Here is a 26,946-nt window from a genome sequence, read left to right as displayed (position 1 = left end):
ATATTATGAACTCTTAATCAATCAATCCATCTCATATTATCAACTTGATCACACTTAATCAATCAATCCATCTCATATTATCAACTTGATCACACTTAATCAATCAATCCATCTCATAGTATCAACTTGATCACACTTAATCAATCAATCCATCTCATAGTATCAACTTGATCACACTTAATCAATCAATCTATCTCATATTATCAACTTGATCACACTTAATCAATCAATCCATCTCATATTATCAACTTGATCACACTTAATCAATCAATTCATCTCATCTATCTATCTATCTATAATTCCAGTAATCTCTGTCTGTACGTTTGTCTGTGACCGCTGTTTCTCGACAACCACGGGTCCGATATACTTTTAACTTGCCAGGTATATTGCTGGGGACCCGAGGATGTGCCTTTTCAAGGTTTCATATTAATCGGACAATTACTTACCGAGCTATGTCCAAAAAACGATTCAACCAATCAGAGAGCAGCGAACGATCGCGTGTGCCGAACGTGGCGGGCACACTCTGCCTCGGATGGCACATTTGAGAGCGTATTCATTTATTTCACGTTTGCAAACTATGTTGGCGTTAAACTATGTTTTACAACTAATAAAAACGAATTTGCGATTCATTCGCTTTCCTGCGCGTTTGTGCACGCGATGGCGATTTCTTTACCAAACTCCGGAAGCCGTTCGCTTTGGACCAAACCATTGCATGTAAATAGAGGGGGGGGATTGTCACCACTCGCAAGCCGTTCGCTTTGGACCAAACCATTTCATGTAAATAGAGGGGGGGGGATATAATTTTAGATATAGATATAGTACGGGCATGCCCGAGTAGTATCAACTTCATCACACTTAATCAATCAATCCATCTCATATTATCAACTTCATCACACTTAATCAATCAATCCATCTCATAGTATCAACTTGATCACACTTAATCAATCAATCCATCTCATAGTATCAACTTGATCACACTTAATCAATCAATCTATCTCATATTATCAACTTGATCACACTTAATCAATCAATCCATCTCATATTATCAACTTGATCACACTTAATCAATCAATCTATCTCATATTATCAACTTGATCACACTTAATCAATCAATCCATCTCATATTATCAACTTGATCACACTTAATCAATCAATCTATCTCATATTATCAACTTGATCACACTTAATCAATCAATCCATCTCATAGTATCAACTTGATCACACTTAATCAATCAATCCATCTCATTGTATCAACTTGATCACACTTAATCAATCAATCCATCTCATAGTATCAACTTGATCACACTTAATCAATCAATCTATCTCATATTATCAACTTGATCACACTTAATCAATCAATCCATCTCATAGTATCAACTTGATCACACTTAATCAATCAATCTATCTCATATTATCAACTTGATCACACTTAATCAATCAATCCATCCCATATTATCAACTTGATCACACTTAATCAATCAATCTATCTCATATTATCAACTTGATCACACTTAATCAATCAATCCATCTCATAGTATCAACTTGATCACACTTAATCAATCAATCTATCTCATATTATCAACTTGATCACACTTAATCAATCAATCCATCCCATATTATCAACTTGATCACACTTAATCAATCAATCTATCTCATAGCATCAACTTGATCACACTTAATCAATCAATCCATCTCATAGCATCAACTTGATCACACTTAATCAATCAATTCATCTCATAGTATCAACTTGATCACACTTAATCAATCAATCTATCTCATATTATCAACTTGATCACACTTAATCAATCTATCTCATATTATCAACTTGATCACACTTAATCAATCTATCTCATATTATCAACTCTTAATCAATCAATCCTCTCTCATATTATCAACTCTTAATCAATCAATCCTCTCTCATATTATCAACTCTGAATCAATCAATCCATCTCATATTATCAACTCTGAATCAATCAATCCATCTCATATTATCAACTCTTAATCAATCAATCCATCTCATATTATCAACTTGATCACACTTAATCAATCAATCCATCTCATATTATCAACTTGATCACACTTAATCAATCAATCCATCTCATATTATCAACTTGATCACACTTATTCAATCAATCAATCCATCTCATATTATCAACTTGATCACACTTTATCAATCAATCCATCTAATCTTATCAACTTGATCACACTTAATCAATTAATCCATCTCATATTGTCAACTTGATCACACTTAATCAATCCATCTCATATCATCAACTTGATCACACTTAATCAATCAATTGACAACTTGATCATGCTTAATCAATCAATCCATTTTATTTTATCAACTTCATCACGCTTAATCAATTAATCCATCTCATATTATGAACTTGATCACATTTAATCAATCAATCAATCCATTTTATATTATCAACTTGATCATGCTTAATCAATTAATCCATCTCATATTATGAACTTGATCACACTTAATCAATCAATCAATCCATTTTATATTATCAACTTGATCACGCTTAATCAATTAATCCATCTCATATTATGAACTTGATCACACTTAATCAATTAATCCATCTCATATTATCAATTTGATCACGCTTATTCAATCAATCCATCCCATATTATCAACTTGATCACACTTAATCAATCAATCTATCTCATATGATCAACTTGATCACACATAAATCAATCAATCCATCTCATATTATCAACTTGATCACACTTAATCAATCAATCCATCTCATATTATCAACTTGATCACACTTAATCAATCAATCTATCTCAGATGATCAACTTGATCACACTTAATCAATCAATCCATCTCATATTATCAATTTGATCACACTTAATCAATCAATCTATCTCATATGATCAACTTGATCACACTTAATCAATCAATCCATCTCATATTATCAATTTGATCACACTTTATCAATCAATCTAACTCATATTATCAACTTGATCACACTTAATCAATCTATCTCATATTATCAACTTGATCACACTTAATCAATCTATCTCATATTATCAAGTTGAGCACACGTACTCAATCAATCTATCTCATATTATCAACCTCATCACACTTAATCAATCAATCCATCTCATATCATCAACTTGATCACACTTAATCAATCTATCTCATATTATCAACTCTTAATCAATCAATCCTCTCTCATATTATCAACTCTTAATCAATCAATCCTCTCTCATATTATCAACTCTGAATCAATCAATCCATCTCATATTATCAACTCTGAATCAATCAATCCATCTCATATTATCAACTCTTAATCAATCAATCCATCTCATATTATCAACTTGATCACACTTAATCAATCAATCCATCTCATATTATCAACTTGATCACACTTAATCAATCAATCCATCTCATATTATCAACTTGATCACACTTATTCAATCAATCAATCCATCTCATATTATCAACTTGATCACACTTTATCAATCAATCCATCTAATCTTATCAACTTGATCACACTTAATCAATTAATCCATCTCATATTGTCAACTTGATCACACTTAATCAATCCATCTCATATCATCAACTTGATCACACTTAATCAATCAATTGACAACTTGATCATGCTTAATCAATCAATCCATTTTATTTTATCAACTTCATCATGCTTAATCAATTAATCCATCTCATATTATGAACTTGATCACACTTAATCAATCAATCAATCCATTTTATATTATCAACTTGATCATGCTTAATCAATTAATCCATCTCATATTATGAACTTGATCACACTTAATCAATCAATCAATCCATTTTATATTATCAACTTGATCACGCTTAATCAATTAATCCATCTCATATTATGAACTTGATCAGACTTAATCAATTAATCCATCTCATATTATCAATTTGATCACGCTTATTCAATCAATCCATCCCATATTATCAACTTGATCACACTTAATCAATCAATCTATCTCATATGATCAACTTGATCACACATAATCAATCAATCCATCTCATATTATTAACTTGATCACACTTAATCAATCAATCCATCTCATATTATCAACTTGATCACACTTTATCAATCAATCCATCTAATTTTATCAACTTGATCACACTTAATCAATTAATCCATCTCATATTATCAACTTGATCACACTTAATCAATCCATCTCATATCATCAACTTGATCACACTTAATCAATCAATTGACAACTTGATCATGCTTAATCAATCAATCCATTTTATTTTATCAACTTCATCACGCTTAATCAATTAATCCATCTCATATTATGAACTTGATCACACTTAATCAATCAATCAATCCATTTTATATTATCAACTTGATCATGCTTAATCAATTAATCCATCTCATATTATGAACTTGATCACACTTAATCAATCAATCAATCCATTTTATATTATCAACTTGATCACGCTTAATCAATTAATCCATCTCATATTATGAACTTGATCACACTTAATCAATCAATCAATCCATCTCATATTATCAATTTGATCATGCTTATTCAATCAATCCATCCCATATTATCAACTTGATCACACTTAATCAATCAATCTATCTCATATGATCAACTTGATCACACTTAATCAATCAATCCATCTCATATTATCAATTTGATCACACTTTATCAATCAATCCATCTCATATTATCAATTTGATCACACTTTATCAATCAATCTATCTCATATTATCAACTTGATCACACTTAATCAATCTATCTCATATTATCAACTTGATCACACTTAATCAATCTATCTCATATTATCAAGTTGAGCACACGTACTCAATCAATCTATCTCATATTATCAACCTCATCACACTTAATCAATCAATCCATCTCATATTATCAACTTGATCACACTTAATCAATCTATCTCATATTATCAACTTGATCACACTTAATCAATCCATATCATATTATCAACTTGATCACACTTAATCAATCTTTCTCATATTATCAAGTTGAGCACACGTACTCAATCAATCCATCTCATATTATCAACTTGATCACACTTAATCAATCTATCCATCTCATATTATCAACTTGATCACACTTAATCAATCAATCCATCTCGTATTATCAACTTGATCACACTTAATCAATCAATCTATCTCATATTATCAACTTCATAACACTTAATCAATCTATCTCATATTATCAACCTCATCACACTTAATCAATCAATCCATCTCATATCATCAACTTGATCACACTTAATCAATCAATATATCTCATATTATCAACTTGATCACACTTAATCAATCTATCTCATATTATCAACTTGATCACACTTAAATCAATCTATCTCATATTATCAACTTGATCACACTTAATCAATCAATCCATCTCATCTTATCAACCTCATCACACTTAATCAATCTATCTCATATTATCAACTTGATCACACTTAATCAATCAATCCATCTCATCTTATCAACCTCATCACACTTAATCAATCTATCTCATATTATCAACCTCATCACACTTAATCACACTTAATCAATATATCTGATATTATCAACTTGATCACACTTAATCAATCAATCCATCTCATCTTATCAACCTCATCACACTTAATCAATCTATCTCATATTATCAACCTCATCACACTTAATCACACTTAATCAATCTATCTCATATTATCAACTTGATCACACTTAATCAATCAATCCATCTCATCTTATCAACCTCATCACACTTAATCAATCTATCTCATATTATCAACTTGATAACACTTAATCAATCTATCTCATATTATCAACTTGATCACACTCAATCAATCTATCTCATATTATCAACCTCATCACACTTAATCAATCAATCCATCTCGTATTATCAACTTGATCACACTTAATCAATCAATCCATCCCATATTATCAACTTGATCACACTTAATCAATCAATCCATCTCATAGCATCAACTTGATCACACTTAATCAATCAATCCATCTCATATTATCAACTTGATCACACTTAATCAATCAATCCATCTCATATTATCAACTTGATCACACTTAATCAATCAATCCATCTCATAGCATCAACTTGATCACACTTAATCGATCAATATATCTCATATTATCAAGTTGAGCACACGTACTCAATCAATCCATCTCATATTTTCAACTTGAGCACACTTAATCAATCAATCTATCTCATATTATCAAGTTGAGCACACGTACTCAATCAATCCATCTCATATTTTCAACTTGAGCACACTTAATCAATCAATCTATCTCATATTATCAAGTTGAGCACACGTACTCAATCAATCCATCTCATATTATCAACTTGATCACACTTAATCAATCAATCCATCTCATAGCATCAACTTGATCACACTTAATCAATCAATCCATCTCATAGCATCAACTTGATCACACTTAATCAATCAATATATCTCATATTATCAAGTTGAGCACACGTACTCAATCAATCCATCTCATATTATCAAGTTGAGCACACGTACTCAATCAATCTATCTCATATTATCAAGTTGAGCACACGTACTCAATCAATCCATCTCATATTTTCAACTTGAGCACACTTAATCAATCAATCTATCTCATATTATCAAGTTGAGCACACGTACTCAATCAATCCATCTCATATTTTCAACTTGAGCACACTTAATCAATCAATCTATCTCATATTATCAAGTTGAGCACACGTACTCAATCAATCTATCTCATATTATCAAGTTGAGCACACGTACTCAATCAATCCATCTCATATTTTCAACTTGAGCACACTTAATCAATCAATCTATCTCATATTATCAAGTTGAGCACACGTACTCAATCAATCCATCTCATATTTTCAACTTGAGCACACTTAATCAATCAATCTATCTCATATTATCAAGTTGAGCACACTTAATCAATCAATCTATCTCATATTATCAAGTTGAGCACACGTACTCAATCAATCCATCTCATATTTTCAACTTGAGCACACTTAATCAATCAATCTATCTCATATTATCAAGTTGAGCACACTTAATCAATCAATCTATCTCATATTATCAAGTTGAGCACACGTACTCAATCAATCTATCTCATATTATCAAGTTGAGCACACGTACTCAATCAATCAATCTCATATTATCAAGTTGAGCACACTTAATCAATCAATCTATCTCATATTATCAAGTTGAGCACACGTACTCAATCAATCCATCTCATATTTTCAACTTGAGCACACTTAATCAATCAATCTATTTCATATTATCAAGTTGAGCACACATACTCAATCAATCCATCTCATATTTTCAACTTGAGCACACTTAATCAATCAATCCATCTCATATTTTCAACTTGAGCACACTTAATCAATCAATCTATCTCATATTATCAAGTTGAGCACACTTAATCAATCAATCTATCTCATATTATCAAGTTGAGCACATGTACTCAATCAATCCATCTCATATTTTCAACTTGAGCACACTTAATCAATCAATCTATCTCATATTATCAAGTTGAGCACACTTAATCAATCAATCCATCTCATATTATCAAGTTGAGCACACTTAATCAATCAATCTATCTCATATTATCAAGTTGAGCACACTTAATCAATCAATCTATCTCATATTATCAAGTTGAGCACACTTAATCAATCAATCTATCTCATATTATCAAGTTGAGCACACGTACTCAATCAATCCATCTCATATTTTCAACTTGAGCACACTTCATCAATCAATCCATCTCATATTATCAACCTCATCACACTTAATTAATCTATCAATTTATCTCATATTATCAAGTTGATCACAATCAATCAATCAATGTCGTACTGTCCTCCTTCCACACTGCTCTCAATTCTGCACCAGAATCTATCTTGTACACCTTACCCTCATTTTTACACCAAGTAATTTACACTGTCTTCGGAAAGTATTCACACCCCTTGACCTTTTCACATATGGTATTACAGCCTGAATTTAAAATGGTTGGAATTGAGATTTTATGTCACGAAAGGATGAAAAGGGTTGATAGTCGGAGGGCCCCATAATGGCAGTGGAATTTTCTTTCTTGAAATTTTTACAAAATAATAAAAAATGAAATACAGAACAATATGATTTGCAAAAGTATTCAACCCCCTGAGTCAATACTTCGTAGAAGCGCATTTGGTATCAATTACAGCTTCAAGTCTTCTTGGGTATGTCTGTATCAGCTTTGCACATCTGGATTTTGGGGAGTTTCTCCCATTCTTCCTTGTAGATTTGCTCAGGCTCTGCCAATTTTGTCGTGGAGCGTCAGTGAACAGCAATCTTCAAGTGATTCTCAATGGGAATCAAGTCTGGGCCTTGGTTGGGCCACTCAAGGACTGTTTTCAAAATAATGAAAAATCAAAAGCTGAAATGTCTTGAGTCAATTAGTATTCAACCCCTCTGCAATGACACTCCAAATTGAGCGTAGGTGCATCCAGTTTTCCTTGATCATGCTTGATATGTCTCTACAACTTGATTGGAGTCCACCTGTGGCCAATGCAATTGATTGGACAAAACTTACATCCGCCACCAAAGGTGGATGGAGGTTATGTTTTCATCCGTCTGTCCGTTTGTGAACAAGATATCTCAAAAAGTTGTGGACGGATTTGGACGAAATTTGGTGGAGAGGTTGGATGTCTGACAAGGAGAAATATAATCGACTAGCAGAAGTACCCGGCATTGCCGGGCGGGGGAGGGGAGGGAAGGGGGAAGGGGAGGGGAACAGGGGGGAGGGGAAGAGTGGGGGGAGGGGAGAGGGAGGGGGGAGGGGGAGGGGAGAGGGAGGGGGAGGGGAGAGGGAGGGGGGAGGGGAGAGGGAGGGGGGAGGGGAGAGGGAGGGGGGAGGGGGGAGGGGGGAGGGGAGAGGGAGGGGGGAGGGGAGAGGGAGGGGGGAGGGGGAGGGGAGGGCAGAAAGGAAGGGGTAGGGGGGAAAGGGAGGAGCATGGGGGAAAGGGAGGGGGAGGGGAGGGTGGAGGGGGATGGGGAAGGGGTAGGGCAGAAAGGAATGGGTAGGGGGGAAAGGGAGAGGCATGGGGAAAGGGAGGGGGAGGGGAGGGGAGGGGAAAGGGGAGTGGGGAAGGGGAGAGGGTAGGGTGGAGGGAGAAGGGAGTGGGAAGGGTAGGGGGAGGGGGAGGGGGGAAAGGGAGGGGGAGCGGGAGGGAGGGGGAGGAGGGAAGGGGAGGGGGAGGAGGGAAGGGGAGGGGGAGGGGGAGGGGTGAGGGAAGGGGGAAGGATTTGGACGAAATTTGGTGGAGAGGTTGGATGTCTGACAAAGAGAAATAGAATCGATTTTGGTGAAGATCCGGATTCGGATTCGGCTACTATAATTTTTAAATGATTCTTCACCATTGGGAGATAGGACCAAAAACGATACATTGCAGGATATCTCAAAACGTTGTGGACGACTTTGGACGAAACATGGTGGACCGGTTGGGTATGTGACAAGGACGATTCGATTCGATTTTGGTGAAGATCTGAATATGGATTCGGATATGAGAGTTAATTAATTTTTTAGGTGATTCTTCACCATTGGGAGATAGGGAACATATTGGGAGATAGTGAGAACCAACATATTAGCAGGATATCTCAAAAAGCTATGGATGGATTCGGGCGAAACGTGTTGGACAGGTTGTGTGTGTGACAAGGAGGAATCCATTCAATTTTGGTGAAGATCCAGATGCGGATCCAGCTAGTATAATATTTTAAGTGATTCTTCACCATTGAGTGATCGGGCCAAAACCAACATATAGCAGGATATCTCAAAACGTTGTGGACGCATTTGGACGAAACTTGTTGGAGAGGTTGTGTGTGTGAAAAGGACTAATTGTTTCGATTTTGGTGAAGATCTGAATATGGATTCGGCTACAATAATTATTTAATTATTAAATGATTCTTCACCATTGAAAGATCGGGTGAAAAGCGATATATAACATGATATTTAAAAAATTTATGGACGAGTTATGAATAAACTTGGTGGAGAGTTGGTTGGGTGACAAGAACAAGCCGATTAGATTTTGGTTCAGGTCCGAATCCAGATCCGGCCTATCAGTGGAATACAAAAGTAAACTGTTCACCAGGCGGAGGTATGCTCTCTACTGAGTGCTGTTATAGTTTATAAAGAAACACATCTTTCCTTCCAAGGTCCCACAGTTGACAGTGTATTTCAGAGCAGAATCTCTACCTTGAAGTCCAAGGAACTGTCTGTAGAACTCCGAGATAGAACTGTGAGGAAGCACAGATCTGGGAAAGGTATAAAACAGTTTCTAGAGTGTTGAAAGTTCCCAAGAGCACAGTGAGCTCCATCTTTAGGAAATGGAAAGAATATGGAACTACACAGACTCTTCCTAGTGCTGGCCATCTGACCAAACTGAGCAACCGGGCAAGAAGGACTTCGGTCAGAGAGGTGACCAATAACCCATTGACCACTCTGACAGACCCACAGAGTCCCTTGGCTGAGATGGGAGAACCTACCAGAAGGACAACAATCTCTGCAGCACTTCACAAATCTAGGTTTTGTGGGAGAGTGGTTAGACGGAAGCCACTCTTGAGAAAAAGACACATGACAGCACACCTGGAGTTTGCAAAAAGGCACGTGAAAGACTCTGAGAGCATGAGGCAAAAGATTCCATCGTCTGATGAGATGAAAATTGAACTCTTTGGCCTGAATGCAAAGGGCTACTATGGCTGGCCGTACCGAGAACAACTCATCACCCATCTAACACCATCCCTACTGTGAAGCATGGTGCTGGCAGCATCATGCTATGGGGATGCTTTTCAGCGGCAGGGACTGGGAGGCTTGTAAGGATTTAGGGAACAATGAATGAAGCCAAATAAAGGCAAATCCTTGAGGAGAACCAGCTTCAGAGTGCAACAGACCCCACACTGTGGCGAAGATTTACATTCCAACAATACAATGACCTCAAGCATACAATCAAAGCAACACTGGAATGTTTTCAGAACAATTATGTGAAAGGCACTGTATATGCCTCACCTTCAATTACACACCTTTCACCTTCCTCAAATCAACCGCGTTCTCTCCACTCGCATCCTACTCATTCTCACCACTCAATCCAATTGCCCGACATTCTCCCTCCGACACCTCCCAGCCACCCCACTCCCTCACAACCCAGCTGAACTCCAGCTCTCTCATCAACTTTACTCTGACAGTTAAATATAATCCCTCTCCCTCTCCTTACGATGAAACTTCGTCACGGCAAAGTGCTGACACCGATCTCCATTGAAGTCACTTGGACACCTAGCATGGAACACAGGAGACAAAGACACGTTCAGCAGAAAAAAAATCTGATTTAGAAAAGTATTCAACGCCCTGAGTCAATACTTCGTAGAAGCGCATTTGGTATCAATTACAGCTTCAATCGGTCGAATCGACCGATAAGGACAAATGGCAAAAAATTTTTTTGGGTGAAGTCGATTAAGCGTCATCGCAGATCCCCACTCTTCCCACCTAAAGCAGAGCTGGAAAACGGCTAACAGTTCCGCCAGTATTGACCCAATATCAAATGTTGAGTTTTTTTTTTTAAAATCAGTTTTGACCCCTGTGACCCCAATTCCACACCGACTGGGGCATGAACCGGGGGTCAAATTTTTAAAATGTTATATATTTCATGCATCCACCAATAATGATTACATATACAAAGTTTCACTAAACAATGTTTTAAAATGTGCGCATAATTGCATTTTTCGGTATTTCATCCTCCGACACCACCTCAGGGGGCGGGGCCAGAAATGACACTGCTCTTGCACCTTTTTGCGATATGATGATCATAACTACCCAGATTGGTGAATTTCTGCACAACGGTTAAGGAGGAGATAGCGTGACAGACGGACGGAAAGACAGACAGAGCTGATTAAAATATGTTGTAAAGTTTTTTTTTTAAGTGTGGGGGAAAAGAACAAAAAAAAAAAACTCGATCGGCACTCAGTGGAGCGCATACCTCGGCCAGACTGAACAGTTTATGTTTTGTATCCCACTGATAGGTCGGATCTGGATCCAACATGAACCAAAATCGAATCGGCTGGTTCTTGTCACTTACCCAACTCATCCACCTGGTTTAGTCATAACCCGTCCACAAGTTTTTTTAATATCATGCTATATATATCATTTTTTCCTCTATCACTCAATGGTGAAGAATCACTTAAGATTAAATAATTATCGTATCCGAATCCATATTCAGATCTTCTCTAAAATCAAATCGATTCGTCCTTGTCACACACACAACTTGTCCACCAAGTTTCATCCAAATCCGTCCACAACTTTTTGAGATATCGCGCTATGTATCAGTTTTATCCCTGTCACTCAATAGTGAAGAATCAATTCAAAATTAAATAATTCTCATTTCAAAATCCATATTCAGATCTTCACCAAAATCGAATCGATTAGTCCTCGTCACATACACTACCTCTCTGCCAAATTTCGTCTGAATCCATCCACAACTGTTTGAGATATATTGTTCACAAACAGACAGACAGACAAACTGACAGACAGGGGTGAAAACATAACGTCCATCCACCTTCGATGGCAGAGGTAACAAACAACAAGCAATATCTGGTAAAGCCATGAAGTGAGTTATGGCACCAATAAATGTTGAAGGGAACACAAGGGAAGAATAATAAACTGGATGGCAACAAAGAACAATCTTTCTGAGTGATAAGAAAGAGTGAGTGAGAAGATAAAGGTGAGATAAGAGAATAGGGTGAGCATGTGTCATAGAACAGGTGTTGAGGGGAGCAGGGAGGGATGGGTGCGTGCAAAATATCGGGGGAGAGATCGTGTGTTTCCGAGTGTGAATGGAAGGGATAGAAATAGTTATGACAGTGAGACCTGCAGGCAAACTTTTGTATCTGAGGTAGCCGGTAACACTGTCCACCGTTCACGCAGAACGCCTCCTCATCCTTCTTACAGGGCTCCGTGTGGCCAGCACCTGCACATACCATTGCTTCGCATGAGAGAATCACCAAACCAATTGTTCATGAAAATAATCAGGGTAAGTATTAGGTGTACTGGAAAGTCATGTGGGTTTTCAAGCTGTGTTCACAGTTTACAAACATCCTAATATTACAAAACATCACCGTTAAAACCATTCGCTGAAACGTTCCGCACGGAAATGAAATATTTAAAAGCCTCACTATTTAAGGAAAAAAGATCCTGGAATATACCTCACCGAGCCATAGTGAGATCTTGTATCATGGTAAGGGTGGGTTGACAGGAGGGCCGAGAGGTATGCGCATTCGGCTCCAAGCTGTCCAGCCTGGGTCCAAATCCCAACCCAGATATTTTATATATATTGTTGCGAATATGGAATTTGGCCTCCATATCCGCTTGTAAATATTCCCCTATTTTCTCCGATACTCCCCAACTCTCCCTTACCCCATTCCCTAGTCCCATTGTCTGTAAACAACACCCATTAGAGCCGATCTTCCCCTTCATCCCCCCATTAAATGTCGTGCCCAGGTCCCCCGCACCACACGTAGACAACTTTCGGACATCTTCCTAGTTATTCTTAATCTATGTCAGTTAAGGACTTGTTTCCATTAATTATGACTCTTCGTTGCACCAGAATGTGATTATATGGCACCTGTTAGGAAGTTTAGGACCTCCCCATACCTCTCCGCATCTCTTCCCCATGAAGAAGCGCCAACTACAACAACAACAACAAAAGAGGGGGGCGGCGCGGTGACGGCATGGGGAGTGGGCGTCCTCCTTCCGGCTCGGTTAGCCACCATTGACCACGCGCTCCACGGGGTTACCACGAAGGGGCTCCCTGTCGGCCCCTCGTCAAGGGCGGAGCCGGTAACCCCCGCACCCAATGAGAAGCCATGGGCCGATGCCATCTGGGGCGGCGCTAACGAGCCGAGGGCGTGTCACTCCCCGCCGGATATATACGCGGCCCCGCGCCGGATGTGACGAGAGATGCGCCCCGAGCTTGGAAGGACAAGACGCCACCCTCCCGAGCGCTGAGCGACCTCCCCGGCATCTCCACCAAAGTCGCGACCCACGAGCGCTGAGCGACCTCCCCGCATCTGCTGGACACCACCGTACGTGATTCTGTCCCTGAGCCAGGTGCACCTGAGCCATCGACTGCCGCTTTCCTGGCCATCAAATCCCGTGTGAGTCAGCGTTGTCCCGTTTATCTGTGGTCTGTCTAGGGTTAATATAAGAGTGTGTCTAAGTGCCTGTCTTCCTATGCTGTCCCTCTTGTAGTTGTAATCTAACCTTTTTCCGTACGAATATACTTGAGAACCGAAACCCTGGTGTCGTATTGTGTCATTATAACCCAGCCGGGTGTCTTCTCTTTCCTATTGAGCCAGCGTAGCGCGATTAGTCAACATTCGGGCACAATCGGGTAACTTGTACGGATACGGCGGCCATCCCGCTCGGCCCACCATACCATCAAAGTCGTATCTGTAACAATTGGTGTCGGGAGTGAGATTCGAGGCCCGACCAAATTTTGAAAAAAAAAACGAATAGAGGAAAAAAAAAATTTGGTCAAAATTTGGAGCGGCCGAAATTTGTTTTGTTTTACGAAACTCGAATTTTGCAAGTCGCGCTATGGCGGATCAAGACGGCTGGGGTCCGGTAGGGGAGAGTGAAGCAGGGTCGGTCCAGGACCAAATTGAGACACGTGAGGAGAGCGAAACAGCGGGGGTAGCAGACGCGCGAAATGGCGCCTCGCACATAGCTACGGCGGCCGCACCCGCTGCACAAGTGGGAGGGATGGCCCAGATGCAGGTCCTCATGGAGCAATTTATGGCGCAAATGCAGGCGTCCCTCAAACTGCAGAGTAACCAATTGGGGAACCGGATGGATGCTCAGGGTGAGCGATTGGAGGGCCAAATGGGGGTAATGGGAAACCAAATGGGGGTAATGAGGGACGAAGCGAGGGGTACCGGTGAGAAGTTAGACAATAATTTTGAGGAGTTAGACAAGAAAATTGGGAAGTTAGATAATAATTTTGAGGAGTTAGACAAGAAAATTGGGAAGTTAGACAATAATTTTGAGGGGTTAGACAACGGGATAAAAGAAGTGAAAAATGGGTTAACGGGGGTAGAAAACAGAATGGCCGCTCAAGAGAATCAAATGGAAGGGATGCAAAAAGGGTTAGAGGGGTTAGAAAACAGTATGGAAGGCAAATTGAGGGACATGAGGGACCAAGCGGAAAGGGAAGTTAAACAAATGGAGCAGCAGATAGAGGGGGTCAGAATGGGGGTAGAAACCAAACTGGATGCTCACAGGGAGGAAATGGAGCAGATGAGGGTGGCATCTGGGCAGGAGATGCAAGTGATGGGAGAAGAGATCAGAAGAGGAGTGAGTGAGGAGGTCGGAGGAGTGCGCGAGGAGGTGAGGCACTGTGAGGAGCACATGGAAAAGGAGGTGAGAAAGGGGACTGTAAAGTTACAAGGGGGCATAGAGGACCTGACGCAGGAGGTGGAGCAGCTGACGGTGGGACAGACGGAGTTAGTGGAGCAGGTTCAAAGGAACACTGCGGTATTAGGAGGTTTAAAGGCGACACAGAAAGAACTAAAAGATGACTTGATAGCGACAAAGAGGGAATGTCAGATGGTACGTGAGGGACTGACAACGAGGTTGGACGAGGTGATAGAGGTAATGGAGACGAAGGACCGGCAGGTGAGGACGCACCTGGAAACGGTCAAGGTAGCCTTAGAGGATGAGCTTGAGGAGACGTACCGGGGAATAAAAGAGGTGAGGCACAAATTAGAAGAAGTGGAAGAAGGGGTGAGCGAAATTAAGAAGCGACGGAGAGGGGATAAGAAAGAGATAAAAGAGGAGATAAAAGAATTGGTCCAAAGTCTGTGGTTGGATCGTGATGATGTGCTCATTAACCGGATGAGGGATTCGCAGGTGATGGAGGAGAAGCGAAGAGGAAGAGGACCCGGTGTAAGTGGTGACCAATATGGTCGTGCGTATGATGCGCCAGGGGATTTAAGGAGCTTGGGGGTCGAGATGGACCCGGGTGTTCGTGAGAGGCCGTTGGTGAAGTGTGCGACAGGTCTGGTGTGCGAAAAAGGAGGTGTGCGAGAAAATCCGACTCTGGGGTGTGTGAGGAAAAAGTGCGTGCCAAGGAGTGAGTGTGCTGGCGAGAGTGAGTCGGTCGTAGCGCGTGTGCGAGGGAGCACGTGGAAGCGCGGTGTGGTGAGTGTTACAGAGGGTGTAACGGGAGAGTGTGCGCGAGAAAGGTGTGTGACGGACAGGTGCATGAGGAAAGAGTGCGCTGTCAGAAGTAAGGAAGAGTGTCCACCTGTGGTGAGTGTTACAGAGGGTGTAACGGGAGAGTGTGCGCGAGAAAGGTGTGTGACGGACAGGTGCATGAGGAAAGAGTGCGCTGTCAGAAGTAAGGAAGAGTGTCCACCTGTGGTGAGTGTTACAGAGGGTGTAACGGGAGAGTGTGCGCGAGAAAGGTGTGTGACGGACAGGTGCATGAGGAAAGAGTGCGCTGTCAGAAGTAAGGAAGAGTGTCCACCTGTGGTGAGTGTTACAGAGGGTGTAACGGGAGAGTGTGCGCGAGAAAGGTGTGTGACGGACAGGTGCATGAGGAAAGAGTGCGCTGTCAGAAGTAAGGAAGAGTGTCCACCTGTGGTGAGTGTTACAGAGGGTGTAACGGGAGAGTGTGCGCGAGAAAGGTGTGTGACGGACAGGTGCATGGGGAAAGAGTGTGCTGTCAAGAGTAAGGGTGAGTGCGCTGTCAGGAATGGAGGTGAAAGTAGTGAGAGTGACATGGAGCGTGAGTTAGTTGTGACAGGTGAGCGAGGATGTACACCTGGGATGGAAGGATGCACACCTGGAATGGTAGAGCGTGAGTGGGAATGCACGCTGGAGTTGGTGGTGAGGCACGTGGTTGGGTGTGCGAATGAGAGCACACCTGTGATTGTCACAGAGGAGGTGACTGAGGAGGGGGCGCGAAGAGGTGTATTGGTGAGGTGTGCGAGCAACGAATGTGTGCCAAAGTGTTCGGTGGTCAGGTGTGTGACCAAGGCTGTGAGTGGAATGGGTGTACCTGGGTGTGTAAGGAAGGGTACGAGGAGCATGGGCACAGCTGGATGTGTGAGAAAGGAGCGGGCTTCGGGGTGTAAGCATGCAGGTGAAGCATCGACGTTAGACGGGGTAGAGTTTAGAACGACTTATAGCCGAATCGGGCCGAATAGAGCGTGCCGGGCCTCGCTTTGAACGGCCGCGTCCGTGCTCCACTAGGCGGAGCGGGCGGCTGGATAGGAAGGGTCGTCATGGCGACCACGTTTTGTTGAGACGTGCCGGCAGGTCGAGATCGGGACATTGGATGGCTCCACGCCGAGGTGATGCGTGGGATCTCGGCCCGGGTAAACCTCCTTCCCTGCACCGAATGCCGGACGCACCCAGCCGCGAGCACAAAATAACCAGCATCCATTGCTTGGCTTTACGAAGCCGGGCTTTGGACAGGGATTGGCGCACCGAGAGGTATTAGTGAGTAGACTGGGTGATGAGGTTAGTGTTTTGGACCCAAAATTAGAGAAAAGCAAAATTTGATGATTGGCAAAGGATTGGCAGTAGTGATTGGCAGATGATGGGCAGTGATTGGCAAATTTTTGATTTGTTGAAATTTGATGTGCAAAATTGGTAGTGAGAGACCCCCGATGTGGTGGGATGGCATCCCTGCCACCCTTCCCATGTGGGGGGCAAAGGAGCAATAGCTTGTGGGGTGTATGGCAGTGAAAACTAGCCCGGGTGGGTTAGGATATGGTGTGTAGGGATCTAGCGAAGATGACATTAGGTAACGTTAAGGTTAGCTAGTGACTGATACCTGTAGTGGGGACGCAGGTAGTTTAGTGTGTGTGATAATGACGTGGGAGCGCAATAGTTTAAAGGGACGACTGGGAAGCGCAAGTTTCAGAGGGGAGTAGTTAGCTGAGATGATGCTGTGTGTTTGAGATTGAACAGGTGTGATTGCACAGGTGTGAGAACTGGACAGGTGTGTGGAGCAGTGTATGAGTAGTGAGTGTGTGGATCAGCGCGAATGCGCTTGGGGAGAGAAGGGTGCAGGCGGCACCAGGTGTGAGAGCACAGGTGTGCAAGGACAGGTGTGTGGAGTGAGCGGTACGGAGTGGTGTGCATGGTGCGAAGGTGTGGATGGGGGAAGAGTGGACCCCTCTTTCACGAGTACCCGGGGCGGGTTGTGTAAGTGTTAGGTAGAGGGTATAGGTAAATTGTGGTTGGATATTGGCATTTGTGGTGCGGTTGCAGAATGGTGTTGTGAATGGGTGCATTAGTGTTGTGGAAATGGCTGGGCGTGTAGCCTGTTAGTGTGTGTAGTTGGTTGGGCACTCCACCACTGTGAGGATGTCGGCCAGGTGAGGCCGCAGGTGGGCTCTGGGAGCCGGTAGTTGTGAGTGGGTGCCTGAGGATCCCGGGTGTGGATCGGGCAGCCCAGTGCCAGAGAGGGCACGGAGTGGGGAGAGAGCCAGAGGGCCTTCCCCTGGTAGTTAGGTTAGGGTAAGGAGCAGGTAAGCTCGGAGGCAACTGCAGTGGTGGAGGTGTGCAGGTGGGTAGACCCACTGGGAGAGGTACACGTCGCAGCCCAGAAATTGTACGAGGGCACCGGGAGATGAATCGGGGGAGTGAGACCCCAAATTGAAGAGCACCACAGTTTGGCCAATGGGAATTGGTTTTTAGAACCCATAGTGTAAGAGGGCCAATGGTTTGGCCGGAGAAAGCCCCCGGGTAGTGTAAAGTTGTTAAAGTCATTTAGGAGATAGTTAGGATTGATGAACCTGTCGCACCATACGCAGCCACTTGCCTGTGGTGATGATGATGACTCCACACCTGTGTTTTCTTTGGTAGTGTTGCAGAAATGAGAATTGCTGTGAGGATTTGTGAGACGCATCACGACGTGGATGAGACATTGGGGTGATTCCATCTCTCCCTCCCTAGGAGGGACTGATGATGAATTGGTAATGGCAAATTTTGATGTTGAGTTGAAAATGGCAAATTTTGATGAGAGTTGAAAATGGCAAATTTGATTGGTTAGGAGGGAGAGAAGACGAATTTGGTATATGGGAGGAACGGGGAAGACAGTAGGGATGTTTGTTGATTTGTAAAGTAGATGTTTATGAGTAGTGTTGTGTTGTGTGGATGCAGTAAGGGGTAAGGGAGGGGCCATGTAGGTTACCTGGTGGGGGGGGGGGCGTACGATAGGAACGTACCTGTCTCACCTGGTTCCCATGTGCCCCCAGTGTGCATTACCTTACATTGCGTGCACTTTTGCGCCCTTACCACCTTACTCACTTGTTTGCTTCTTTTGTCTCCCACCTCCGAGGATCTGGCTTTGGGGTAGAGAGAGAGGAGAGAGAGGTGCTGGCTGCGCAGTTGTGGGCCTGCACTTTCGCTGTTCGCTGCCTGGATCGGTACACCATATGGACCGCAATGTTTGTGGCCACCCACAATGGACCGCAGTTCGTTTGCGGCCAAGCACCACCCGGGGATGGACCTATGGATCAACGTGGCACCTATGCCATACAGGTGAACCACTAATAGTTAACACCACCAAGTGCACCACAAGAAGAGCAAGAGACACCTGCAGGGTTAGGGGTTGTTGAAGTTATTTTTATTCCAATGAACAATGGTGACTGCACCGATTGGTGGTGGGGTGGTGCTTTTGATGCTGGGAAAGGGTGCTCTGCACGTTATTAAAGGCCGTCGGCCACAGAGCACTCGTGGGTTGGTGTATCGATGTTGGCAAGCGCGCTCTCTCTATGCATAACATCTGCATGTGTTCCTCCAAAAACAGGTCCTGGATCGTAGTGTAAATAGCAGCGTAGTCTTGTAAATAATGCTCCCTACCGGCTGTATGTTTAGTTTGAGAATTCTTTCCGGATTCGGTTATCCTGTGGGTGTGTTTCTGTGAGGAGAAGGGTGCAACGTCGCAGGGGGACATATTTACTCATTTGTGAATATCTGTAAAACTGTCGCACTCAGGGTAGAGTTAATAGTAGAGGGAACTACATTGCGTGCCACACTAAAGTAGGTAAAAATTTATCGGGTCGGGACGCCCCGAGGGTAGAGAAGGGTGCAATGTTGCGAATATGGAATTTGGCCTCCATATCCGCTTGTAAATATTCCCCTATTTTCTCCGATACTCCCCAACTCTCCCTTACCCCATTCCCTAGTCCCATTGTCTGTAAACAACACCCATTAGAGCCGATCTTCCCCTTCATCCCCCCATTAAATGTCGTGCCCAGGTCCCCCGCACCACACGTAGACAACTTTCGGACATCTTCCTAGTTATTCTTAATCTATGTCAGTTAAGGACTTGTTTCCATTAATTATGACTCTTCGTTGCACCAGAATGTGATTATATGGCACCTGTTAGGAAGTTTAGGACCTCCCCATACCTCTCCGCATCTCTTCCCCATGAAGAAGCGCCAACTACAACAACAACAACAAAAGAGGGGGGCGGCGCGGTGACGGCATGGGGAGTGGGCGTCCTCCTTCCGGCTCGGTTAGCCACCATTGACCACGCGCTCCACGGGGTTACCACGAAGGGGCTCCCTGTCGGCCCCTCGTCAAGGGCGGAGCCGGTAACCCCCGCACCCAATGAGAAGCCATGGGCCGATGCCATCTGGGGCGGCGCTAACGAGCCGAGGGCGTGTCACTCCCCGCCGGATATATACGCGGCCCCGCGCCGGATGTGACGAGAGATGCGCCCCGAGCTTGGAAGGACAAGACGCCACCCTCCCGAGCGCTGAGCGACCTCCCCGGCATCTCCACCAAAGTCGCGACCCACGAGCGCTGAGCGACCTCCCCGCATCTGCTGGACACCACCGTACGTGATTCTGTCCCTGAGCCAGGTGCACCTGAGCCATCGACTGCCGCTTTCCTGGCCATCAAATCCCGTGTGAGTCAGCGTTGTCCCGTTTATCTGTGGTCTGTCTAGGGTTAATATAAGAGTGTGTCTAAGTGCCTGTCTTCCTATGCTGTCCCTCTTGTAGTTGTAATCTAACCTTTTTCCGTACGAATATACTTGAGAACCGAAACCCTGGTGTCGTATTGTGTCATTATAACCCAGCCGGGTGTCTTCTCTTTCCTATTGAGCCAGCGTAGCGCGATTAGTCAACATTCGGGCACAATCGGGTAACTTGTACGGATACGGCGGCCATCCCGCTCGGCCCACCATACCATCAAAGTCGTATCTGTAACAATATATATATATATATATATATATATATATATATTGTTATACCCAGAAGTCCAAATCCCAACCCAGATATTATATATATATATATATATATATATATATATATATATATATATATATTGTTACGGTTTTTAGAACCTTCACTAGTAAATTTTAGTAAATGTTTCCCTTATAAATGTTCCCCTGTAAATATCCCCATCAATTGGTTTGTTAAAGATCGCACCCTAGTTAGTCCGTAGCGAACCATAGGACCTCTCCGTAGTTATTTCATTATTATGTGTTTCAGTTAAGGATCTGTTCCCAGTAGTTGAATCTGCGTTGCATTAATCAAATAAGATAGGCCCCTTTCAATTTCCCCAATCGCCTCACCCACGTCTCCGCAAAGTAACGGTCGAGCAGCGTTCGCTGCCCCTTGTCTTGGTTCGTTTGATTGCCCCAAGCCACCATTAGCCATGCGGTCCAGCCGAGGAAGAAGGGGGCGGAGCCGCCAGATCACGGGCATGGCACGCCGACGCACCACCCGAGGCGGGGCCAGCGAGCCCCCACCAGCCAACCAGGGCTGACGAAAGACCATCGCGGGCGTGGCTCCATGAAGCGCGCATTGATTGCAACACGCGTAATATAAGGATGAGCGCGAAGCCTTTTGACGAAGAAGGCAGAGAGAGACGCGTGAGAAGGTACGAGTCGGGTGAGAAGGTACCAGTTGAGTGAGAGGGTTCAGGAGAGTTGGCGAGAGGGACGCGTGAGAAGACGGAGCATCCCAATCCCATCGCTATATGCAACGTCCGCTCGCGGTGAACGATACGCGCTCGCTGCCTGCCAGGGTTTTCCCGCCACGGCGCGAGTCGACTCCTGGAGCCGGACCTCGATGCCTACCATCTGCCTGGGCCTTCTCATCCCTTCTTCCAGTCATTCCTGCCTGCTATTCCCCTTTTGTGTAAGTCTGTTTGTCTGTCCTGTTTGTTTGTCTTGGGGTAATATAAGACTGCTTAAGGCTGCCCTGTGTCTTCTTCTTCTTCTTCTGTATATTACTTTCGTTTCTTCTTTGGTTCTTTGGTTTTGTAAATAATTAATAAATGTCTGGTATTCCTTACTTTGGTTGCTTCTTTCCCCCGATCGCTTTAGTCCCTTCTTTCGATTGAGTACCTGTGGCACGATTCGGCCAACCGCAATAGTCGGGTTTAGTCCTTTGTTAATGGCTCGAGCTGCGGATTGCTAAACCGCTCGGCAAATACCATCTTGTCTGTGGTTCGAGCGGTACTTGTCTCCCTGTTTTGTGGAGGGATTGGTAAAGGTATTCGGGAGAACACCTTGACCAATAACCCTGATCAATTCCACCCCGCAAAGGAGCGTTACAAGTACCACGACCAGAGACGGCCAGCTTAACAGGCCAAGGGGATTAACCCCCCCTTGCTAAGGGGAGTGCCGTCTCTGAGATCCGTAACAATATATATGGTAATACCCAGAAATCTGAATCCAGAACCAGATTTTTTATTTATTTATATATATATATAGTGGGGAAGGGGTATATATATTGTTATACCCAGAAGTCCCTGGTGTTGGGCTAGCGGCTAGGGTGCCGGCTTAGGATCCTAGGATCCTGGGTTCGAATCCCGGTCAATTGCTGAATTAACGCCAGGGGGGTTGACTCAGCCTGTCATCCTTCCGAGGTCGGCAATTTGAGTACCAGTTCACTGGTAATTCCCTGCTTGTCGTTAAAGGCGGCAAAAAGGGTTGGCGTCAGGAAGGGCATCCGGCCGTAAAACATTGCTTCAAAAAGGGGACCGAAAAACAACAACAACCACAGTTCCCGAAAAAGGCCAACCCCCGCTTGCGGGGAAAAATGGCCTCTAAAGGTGGTTTTTATACCCAGAAGTATGAATCCAGACCCAGATATTTTATATATATATTGTTATACCCAGAAGTCCAAATCCCAACCCAGATATCATATTATATATATATATATAGTGTTACGTGGTCCCCTCGGTGACTACCTGGTCTCGGTGACCCCCGGACCGTGAGAGGACCTTCGCCAGAAAGTAGTATTATATATGCGCTTTCGCAACGCAATCCCTATGAATTCCACCCAAGAGAAACTGATGTTCAATGATATATTTCCAGGGTAAGGATATCATACAATTTCAAGGATACAATCACGGATATATTCCCCGAGCAATCAACAACAAACAACCATCAACAATTCACACTCAACAATCAATCAATCCCCTAGAGGTTTAAGATGGCCATCTTATATATGTGTGTCCCCTTTTGGTACTCACGACCCCCTTTTGTCTCTGCCCCTCACAATGTCTCTGGGCCCCTCCTGACCAAGATGATGGTCGGCGTCGCCGCACTCGGGCGGTTGAACGAACCCCGGGTGGACGTGTTCCCACCGGGCAGGTATCGTATCAGGCACCCGGCTGCAGCCCCTCGTGGCCACGCGAAGCGGGTACGGTCAAGCAAGCCAAAAGCCCCCACGCCGCTTGCAACGCGTGTTAGGCCCCAACGTGCGACCCGTACGCGTCTTTTTAGACGGTGCCGCGAACGGTGCCAGACGCGGGGTCGATGCACGGCCCCACGTCAACTTGACGTCTCCACCGGGTAGGTACACGTCCCGGTAACTCCTCTCGCCAGACGGGCTTCGGAACGCCGCTTTTCCACACGGCGCAAGGTCGATCCCACCTTTCGTCGGAGCGGGGCGAGGAAGAAGAAGAATACTCGTCGCTTTTCTTCCTCGTGTCTTTTTCTCTTCCGTTTCCGGTCACTTCCGTTTCCGGACACTTTTTCAGAAGGGCTCCTGACCCTCCAACCACAACAACCCTTAATCTACTACACATGGATAAGCAAAGACCTGAATGGTAATTCACATACATTCACCTAAATATGTAACACTCCCCCCCTTCAAGAAAGAAAGTTTGAACCCAGCGAAAACTTTCTTTGCCGGCCAATTTGGAGAAACAAACCAGATAACTCAACCCCCCCCCACATTATCAGTTCCCCCCGGGCGCAGTTATCACTTAAAAATAAAGCAACCAAAATTTCACCACAACCCCCCCAGATTGCTCACTCTGGACTAAGCACCAGCAACGACATTGTCCCTGCCCTTTACATGTTCAATTTCCCGTTGGACTCCTGCCAAGCCAAACTCCATCTCATGACCCTCTGACTTTGACCGTCAGTTTCTTGTGAATGAAGGTTAAGGGGTTGATCAAAGGTCCAAAGTTAAGCAACTCGATAGCACTTTTTCCGGGAGGCCAAGCCGAGTATTCACTACATGGATGCCTTTAGGAACGTGGAGTTCACGGTTAGTCCGTGCAGGAAAGTTCTCTACATGGGCGCCTTGAGGAACGTGGAGTTCACGGTTAGTCCGTGCATGAAAATTCACTACATGGACGCCTTTAGGAACGGTGTTCACGGTTAATCCGTGTAGGAATCTTGGCTCGGCGGCTCCGCCGCATTCAGTGCTTCAACTTCTCAGAACTTCCCTAATAATTATGGTGGGACCACTTGTCCCTGTAGTCCCATGAATAGCGGTCTCCTTCTCGGCCACTACTTTGACAATCCTTCCTTCGGGAGCTGCTGTAACTCAGGGAGCCTCCATAATAATATTGATTGCGGCCACCACCAAAACTACCGCCCAGTTGTCCTCTCCTGTAGACCTCTCGACGCCTACGAAATGCCTTCCCTACTGTTATGGTCCGACCCTCCAAATCCTTGCCATTCCAATTCTTCTCTGCCTCTCTGGCGTCTTTTGTGCTGGCAAACGTGACAAAGCCGAACCCTCTTGACTGTTGCGTTTCCCTGTCTCTTACCAACCGCACATCCACCAGTGGCCCATATCTGTTGAAGACAGAGGTCAGAACTTCTTCCTCTGTTTTGAAGTTCAGTCCCCCTACAAATAACTTGGCACTTTTGTCGCCATCCCGAGCTGGTGTGGTGTTATTTTCCCTGCTGGGCTCTTTACCAACCCTCAGGTTACCATAAACTTGACCCCCGGCCAAATCATTCCCGATAACCACAGAGACACCCTCTACAGGAAGCGTGGCTTGTAAACCGACGGTGACCGGTCCTGACACCAAATCGGACTCCAAATGGATGACATGAAGTGGAGCACTAACACCGCCCCCGATCCCCTGTAAACGAACACTATCCCCCGTTGCCGTCTCCTCGGACCATGGCAAAATGCCTTCAAGCATTAAAGATTGATGTGCCCCTGTGTCCCTCAATATCCTAACCGGTCTCCGGTTAGTCGAGGCTCCATCCCGTGACACAAACCCCTCTGAAATAAATGGTTGGTAACCCTTTTGATGGCGATTTCTCACAATGGCCATTGCATTTGGAGTCGTAATAGTCGGACTCCGCTCTGGGTCTTCCCTTTTCATGCGGTAACAACTGGACATCAAGTGTCCCGGTTTCTTGCAAAAAGCGCAAGTAGGCCCGGAGGAAAAACTCGTGGTCTGCCTCGGGCCCCCCGAACTATAAGTTTGTCTTGGGCCCGCATCCCTCTGATTTCGAACAGGTGGGGTATCCGCGTTGTCCCCATAATCCTCTCGAGGCCGCCGCCATGTATGGTCGTTCTCCGCACCTGCTGTTCCCCACCTCCCCTGCGGAGATCTAGGCGAGGAGTTAGGTTCGTGGACCCCTATTCGGTGGGTTAAGGCATAATCATCTGCCATGGTGGCTGCGTCCCACAACTTTGGTACTTTCTTTTCCTGCAGGTACACTTTGATGTCCTCGTGGACACACTGCTGGAATTCCTCCACCAGGATCAAGTCACGCAATGTTTCGAAGTCTTTCCCGACTCCTTTTGACTCACACCACCGATCAAACATGTTTTCTTTCACTCTGGCAAACTCCACATGGGTCTCACTCTCCCTCTTCCTGGCATTCCTGAATTTTTGCCTGTAAGCTTCCGGAACCAACTCATAGGCTTTGAGGATGTGCTTCTTCAGTACCTCATAATCTGCACATTGGTCCATTGGTAGCGCCGAATAAATCTCTTGAGCTTTTCCCACCAGCACACTTTGCACTAGTATGGTCCAGGCCTCCTCCGGCCAGTTTAATTGTCGAGCCACTTTCTCAAAGTGTGGAAAAAATTTCGCGACTTCCTTTTCACTGAACGGTGGAACCAGCCTCACATGTCTGCCCACATCCCAGGTTTTCTGGTTAGGTGTCGACCCCGTCAGCAAGGGTGGTGCCTCTCCCCGTTCTCTCATTAACTCCAGCTCCTTGAATTTAATTTCCTGCCGAAGCTCCATGTCACGTTCCTTTAATTCCCTTTCTGCTTTTCTCTCCTCTGCTTCGAGTTCCCTTGCAGCTCTCCTCTCCTCTGCTTGTTTCTCTTCTCTCCTCTCTTCTGCTTTCCTTTCTTCTTCTGCTCTTTCCTTTTCTGCTTTCCTTTCCTCTTCTTTTAACCTTTCCTGGAGTTCTCGTTCCACTCTCCTTTCCTCTGCTTGTTTCTCTTCTCTCCTCTCTTCTGCTTTCCTTTCCTCTTCTGCTCTTTCCTTTTCTGCTTTCCTTTCTTCTTCTTTAATCCGTTCCTGGCTCCGTAATTGCAACTCCAGTTTCCGGAGCTCAACATCTTCTGGTTCTTCGGGTAGCCACTCCCAGGCTAACTCGTCCCATGTTCCTAATCCCACCATAGATTGTATCACCGTGGCCTGCAACTCTGCCTTCCTCAAATTAGTTCGGACCTCCAAGTTAAAATGTTTGGCCAATTTCAAG

At 44.2% G+C, this 26,946-nt stretch overlaps 1 protein-coding gene across 2 annotated transcripts in view; it reads right to left on the bottom strand.

Annotated features, from left to right (window-relative positions):
• Window positions 1–26,946, bottom strand: part of LOC137427166 (uncharacterized) — an 80,369-nt gene that overhangs the window by 18,846 nt on the left and 34,577 nt on the right. For both annotated transcript variants that reach the window (XM_068116395.2, XM_078778606.1), the window contains exons 2-3: window positions 12,861–12,960; window positions 11,215–11,273 (exon numbers count right to left, since the gene is read on the bottom strand). In XM_068116395.2, the coding sequence (XP_067972496.1) occupies window positions 11,215–11,273; window positions 12,861–12,960 (159 nt within the window). The remainder of the gene's footprint in view (window positions 1–11,214; window positions 11,274–12,860; window positions 12,961–26,946) is intronic.

Source organism: Myxine glutinosa, chromosome 5 (genome assembly GCF_964187855.1).
Source record: "Myxine glutinosa chromosome 5, kmMyxGlut1.1, whole genome shotgun sequence".
Lineage (NCBI taxonomy): Eukaryota > Metazoa > Chordata > Myxini > Myxiniformes > Myxinidae > Myxine > Myxine glutinosa.
Note: the sequence above shows the minus strand (reverse complement) of the source record. Positions and strands in the feature narration are given on the sequence as shown.